The 6,744-nt window shown below is 34.8% G+C and overlaps 1 protein-coding gene across 1 annotated transcript; it reads right to left on the reverse strand.

Annotated features, from left to right (window-relative positions):
- Nucleotides 1-3,799: 3,799 nt before the first annotated feature.
- LOC125226182 (aspartate--tRNA ligase, mitochondrial) lies at nucleotides 3,800-5,896 on the reverse strand. Its single transcript, XM_048130095.1, has one exon. It carries the CDS (start codon nucleotides 5,746-5,748, stop codon nucleotides 3,856-3,858), a length of 1,893 nt encoding a protein of 630 aa, XP_047986052.1. The 5' UTR covers nucleotides 5,749-5,896; the 3' UTR covers nucleotides 3,800-3,855.
- Between the last annotated feature and the right edge of the window lie 848 nt (nucleotides 5,897-6,744).

A 6,744-nucleotide genomic window follows, 5' to 3' on the forward strand; every position in this document is an offset into this window, starting at 1 on the left:
CAACTTCCGGCGTATCCAAAGAACGAATCCCACAAAGACTCATACCAATAATAAACAGCACTGAATAACCTTCCATACTGCGCGACGTGCAATATTCTACTGATTTCTTAACAACACTATCACTAAGTTAACTGATCAATGGTCAATTGAAACCTTATATGTTTGAAGTAAGGTTTAAATTTTTCTGTTTAGTGAGATGCTATTGTAACCGGTTCGGTGTTTTCCTGATCATTTATCCTGTCAACAAACTCTCGTAAATGTATGTAGGTGTTAATTAAGTACTGTAGATTGCGAATTGTGGCACATTGTGGCCATAACCTTGGAATTAAGTAGTTCTGAACTACGCAGTTCAAAAAATGCTAGCGGTTTCTGGGGAGTTCCCAGCCCTATATCTAAATACCTACAGTACAAGCACAGTATAATAAAGGGTACTACCGTACAGTATGGCCCCTCCTGCTCCCCGTTGAAAGTGCCGCCCACCCCCTCCCGGTTACCTCACAGTTACCGCCAGTCGTACAGTCATATGTCACTCATACAAGCATGGTACACGTTCACCTACACGAGCTTAGAATGTGTGCAAGGAACGCGCCTCTTTCATATATTTGATCGCCAGTGTCCAAGGTGTGGTACAAGTCAATTTCATGTTATAAATATCAGTTTTAAAAAGTACTTATAATCATGCATCTTAGGTAAATAAATGTCCAAGATATCTAGCCTATATACCTATCTCTATATTTAATGCAATGAACCATCTAAAAATCACAATACTAATGATAGTGCTATCTATAATGATTTCTAAGTTAATATATGTATATGTCGCAGTAAGATAGATAAAACCGTTATATAGTTATAAGGTAACTGTCCCATATTACGGGAACTTAAGACGTTTCCTACTTTGAGTGAGAATTGTAAAAAAAATGCGACGTTTCTAGTCGTGTTAATTATTTTATTTTAAGGATAAGTCTTCTACGATGGATTTAAGATATTATTTTGCATCGTAACTTCTAATTTATAGAAATTACCGTTGTTTTACTTAACCCTTAGTTTGCCCATTATTCCGGGATACAATTTTGGTATGGCTTCAATTCCGGGAGTCGTTGTACGTAATTACGGGATACCTTTAAAGTCCACGTTGTTGAAGCATAATGTAAAAAAACGAATTAAAAATATTGTTTACGTAAATATATAAATGCTCATATCGTTTTGATAGATGCTTATACAGAGTGTATTTTTTATAATTGGCAATGTTTTGATGGGTTGGGGTGGGATGGGAAATATGATATTTTACGGTATAACTATTGTATGATATAATGACAGGGTGTTATAAGTTTTACTGTCTGTCTAAGGCATCGCTTTCGAATGGATGAACCGATTTAGATTAGTTTTTTTAGTTTTAAGACTGAATTAGACGAGAGTATTTTTAGCCATGTTTGATGAAAAACGCTTAACAATGTCGGGTTTTTTTTTTCAAAATTTAATTTCAATCCAGAAGCTATTGCCGGATATAAAAATTGCACGGCACTCGTGAAAATTTCAGTTTTTTGGTACTGGTGATCACTGAGCTACACCGTATACATATATGGTGGTGATACGTTATTCAAGTATGTATATATAAATAAATAGTACTCAATAAATAAATATTATAGGCCGTTCTTACACAGATTGACTGTCTGACTAATTTGTACTATTTTATATTTATGTATGTCTATCCTATTATGTATTATCCTCATGTAAATTTTAGCTTTCTAGTACTAATAATGATTGAGCTAAATCGTAGACGGACAGACTGACTGACGGACAAACCAATATGCGGTATAAAGATTTTTAGCTAACTAAGGAAGTTGAAAAACATAATAGTCGGATCTCTATACCTTATTTTGTGTTTATATATTTTAATATATACTTTATATAGGCATACTGGAATAAGATACACTCATATAAAGTCGTGTACTTAATTACGGCAGTCAAAACGAAGGCTATGTTAAAAGGCAAACAAGATTGTTTTCTTAGTACATTGGAAGATTATATAACAATTATACTCAAAACATCGAAATAAGTAACCTTTGTGCTTTAATTTTGTGAAATAAAACAAATTTAATGTCGATGCCACACTCCAATATTTCGCACGTATTACTCAACGAGTATACATTTCGTACTCAATTATGAGACTAAAATCTAAAAAATATATGTACCGTAATTATGTCACTATAATCTGTAATCTTTACTCAATATATTTACATCAAATATATAAATATACTTCACCGCAAATAGTAATAAAACATAAAAACATTGCGGACTGTGTTTCCGTTATTCCGGGATACTCCCGCAATTATGTACACCGCGTCAAAATGGTGTACATTATTCCGGGAGCGGGTATTTTAATTAAAATATGCTTTAAATTAATTTGAAAAGATGATATAAATGTCTTTTAATAACTATAAGACAATTATGATACAAATTTAATATAAATAAACTTACCCGCATCACAGTAAATCCTTAAGAAGTTCCGCTACCGCGTTAAGCTCACCGTCAAACACGCCCATAGAAACCACTGCGTGGTTGCGACTGACGCGTTTGGAGATACCTCACGGCTTCAAAAGATATGATAGATATTCGAAAATCGACTTTTTCGGTTCTATTTGATCTATAGTTAATAAAATACTGCCTTAAATTAAGATTTTACTGATAGTTCCCTTATTTTGCGACAAAAACCAAAGTATCCCGGAATAATGTACCACATTTTACTATCCCGGAATAGTGTACAGTTACCTTAACCCTAGGAATATAATTATACGTCGTAACATAGTTAAACGAAAGCGATTAATTGCTATCTTACTAGGAATATAACTATAATACGTTACTAGTTTAGTCATATAGTTATATGACTGGATTCAGTCTAGTGAAATGATTGTAGGTAGGAGTGCGACGGTGCGGCAGAGGTATAGTTATAACCCTAGGGATATAATTATATGCCGTAACATAGCTAAACAAAAGCGATTCATAACCATCTTACTAGGAATATAATTATAATACGGTAGGTACTACTTTAGTTATATAATTATATCACTGGATTAAACTTAATCTAGGGATATAATTATAATACGTCTCTAAGTGGGACTGGAACCGGAAGTCCCGGTTCTTTATAGTTCTATACCAAAAAAAAATCAAAAGGAACCCTTATGTCGCGACTCTGTCCATCCGTCTGTGTGTTTAGAGAGAATAAGCACATTGAATTGGAAATAATTAACAAATTCTTGCCCTAAACAATTCTTCACTGTGGTTTGTTTGTTTAACGCATATAATTATATCCCTAGGGTTATAACTATACCTCCGCCGCACCGCCACACTCCTGTCTACAATCATTTCACTAAACTGAATCCAGTCATATAATTATTTGACTAAACTAGTAACGTATTATAGTTATATTCCTAGTAAGATAGCAATAAATTGCTTTCGTTTAACTATGTTACGACATATAATTATATCCCTAGGGTTATAACTATATAACGGCTTTATCTATCTTACTGCGACATATACATACAAGGTACAGTGGGGCAAATCTCGACTGGGGGGCAATTGTAACTAATCCATTTTTTCCATTATTACACTATGATGTTGGGTTCTACATGTATCCACTGTACACGCCTACCATGTATAACCGGTATACACTCCATTTAATAATGCAAACACTGTAAAACATGGAAAAAATGGACTACTTACATTTGCGCTCCCATCGAGGTTTGCCCCGCTGTACCAAATGACTAACATAGAGTGGAAGAAACAAAAACAACTATTTTCTTCAATAATAAATACTTATATTTGTTAAATTCTAACATGAATAAATATTTAAATTTGTTATTTACTAACTATATGATAGTATTCCTTGTCCTCATCAGAAATGGCATTAGGTGCACCTGACAACGGGTCCTTTCCTTCATGAGTCTTAGGGAAGGCTATAACATCACGAATGGACTCTGTGTTACATACCATAGACACAAGCCTGTCTATGCCTAGAGCTATCCCGGCGTGTGGCGGGCACCCGCTTTGTAAAGCGTTTAAGAAATGTCTCAATTTCGCAGCATCCATTCTCAACATCTTTAACAATTTCTCTTGTAATCTGACATTGTGGACTCTCACTGAACCCCCTCCAATTTCATTTCCGTTCATGACTAAGTCATATGCCAAGGATCTAACACTCAGTGGGTCAGAGTCCAGAAGATGCATGTCCTCGGGATGTGGCGAGGTGAAGGGGTGGTGACATGTTTCTAAACCATTGTTTCCTTTAGTAAATAATGGGAAATCCACTACCCATAAAATCTCAGTTGTCTCCTTAAGTTTTAGTAGATTTTTAGATTCCAGTAAAGAAGCAATTATTAATCGAATTTCTCCTAAACAATTGCAAGCATTTTCAAGATCTCCTATTGAAATGATGGATGAATTTTCATTGCCAGTAATATTTTTAAGTTTTACTTCAAGGTCTTTCGTAAATGCTTTATGAATATCATGGTCCAATACAACCTTAACATTATATTTCTTAGCTATTTGCCTTATCTGCTCTTTAGTCTTTGTTGTGACTTTTCCTAATGCTGCAGGGTAGGGTAAAGCATAGGCAGAAAAATCTGAATCATTAGCTTTTTCCGGAAATAATTCTTTTATGTTTTTTAATTTTAAATCATACTGAACATTAGGTTTGTCAGTGCCATAGTTTTCCAATGCATATTTGTATGTTATTCTCCTAAAAGGCGGCTTTTGTAAAAGATTTGGAAATGTGTCAACAATCAGTGATTCAATCATAGATAAAACTCCATGTAGATTGGTAAAGGACATTTCTATATCTAATTGAGTGAACTCTGGCTGTCTGTCTGGCCGAGTTGTTTCATCCCTGTAGCACCTGGCTACCTGGAAGTACCGGTCTATGCCTCCAGACATCAACATTTGCTTAAACTGTTGTGGACTTTGTACTAAAGAATAAAACAGTCCTGCATGATGTGTCGGAACCACAAACTCCCTTGCGCCTCCGGGAGTCTGGCAGAACAGTGTAGGGGTCTCCACTTCAACAAATCCATGTTGTTCAACAAGAAATTTCCTCATATTGTGCAGCATTTGTGATCTCAATCTTAAAATACTTTGCATTTCTGGAAATCTTAAGTCAATATAGCGGTGTTGCATTCTTATCTGCTCTTTAGGCTTCTGATATTCTCTTAAATTAAATGGAAGGTTCTCAGCCATATTTAAAACTTCTAACCTATCAATTATAACCTCAATTTCACCAGTGGGCATTTCAGAATTGACTGCATTTTGTGGTCTTCTAGTTACTTCACCATGTATTTTAACTACAGACTCCAGAGGTATGTTAGAAAAGTCTATACTGACAGGGCCAACAGTACACTGTACGATTCCATAGGCGTCTCTTAGTAGAAGAAACTTTGATAGACGTAAATATTGTACCCAACCACACAAAGATACTTTTTCACCTGTATTAGAAGCTCTTAGTTTCCCACAAGTGTGAGTCCTATAAGTAAACGAGTTAACATTTTCGGTGGAACTGTCTTCAATGCTGAATGGCTCTGGAAGTGGTGCACTTTTATGACTGTAGTGACGAGCGCTTGAGGCCCCAATGTTTAGCGGCTGTTGACCTATGCATTGCGGTGCTAAAGGTTGTGTAGTAAGACTTCTCGCATTGATTACTGTCCGTTTGCACACAGAAGCACCAAATGTCTTCAGGTGAATTATGTTCCTTCTCCACATGTTTGAGGCAATGTTGTACAGTAATTAGCTGACTTGAGTGCACAATAGATAAATAAATTAAATCAACATTAATATAATTAAATAATAGGCCAACTTTACGAAATGTTTGGTAATGTTTACAACTCCCCGTGACAACTCCACTCCACTTCGAGTTTGGTTGACATATATAATTATGACAAGTGACACTGACAACCCAGCTGTCTGAGATACGGTTATTCGGATCATCGAGTACATACCCTAATAGAGCAGAAATGTTATTTAATTTGTTCGAGAACGATTCCGCCAACTCGCGGCTACTCATATCCCCTCTCACTGCGCTCCCATTGGCTGATACAAGGTCAAGTAATAGGTGCTAGGGATGAGGTAGTGCGTAAGTAAGGTTTATCGATAAGGATATTTTAACCCCTTACGCGCTTTATGCACCACCGTGTATCCAAGCCCCAAAAGTCCGTAACATTGCATGCACACACGGTGGAGCAGAAATCTATTACTATTAGTATAAAACATATATTATTATTAGTATAAAACACGGTATACAAAAAAGTGAAAACTATATTTTCTTGGAAGTAAAAATGGTATAATAATCAGATTATAATTATTTTAAGTAAAAGTTATGAAATTTTCCAATCCCTAATTATGTATCTTCGAGTTTCTCAAGTTGTGTTTTTTATTTCGATTTAAATAACAATTTATTATTTTACAAATTACTTGAACGTAATATTTAAATTAATACATATATCAGATAGAGATTTTACGAAATCGTGTCACCTAAATATACCCAAAACATATCTAATTACACCTAAGAATTAAGTACCTAATACATATAATATAATCAATCAAGCTTAACATAATCGATAATATACAAATATTCGACATAAACCATTAATGCAAACATTAGTGCAAGATAACTTTCTCGTTTCTTTATTTAAATAGAGTATAATCATTATGTAGTAGGTACACACAATAATATTCCTTACTCATTACTTAAATATCGAT

This window comes from Leguminivora glycinivorella, chromosome 5 (assembly GCF_023078275.1).
Source record: "Leguminivora glycinivorella isolate SPB_JAAS2020 chromosome 5, LegGlyc_1.1, whole genome shotgun sequence".
NCBI lineage: Eukaryota > Metazoa > Arthropoda > Insecta > Lepidoptera > Tortricidae > Leguminivora > Leguminivora glycinivorella.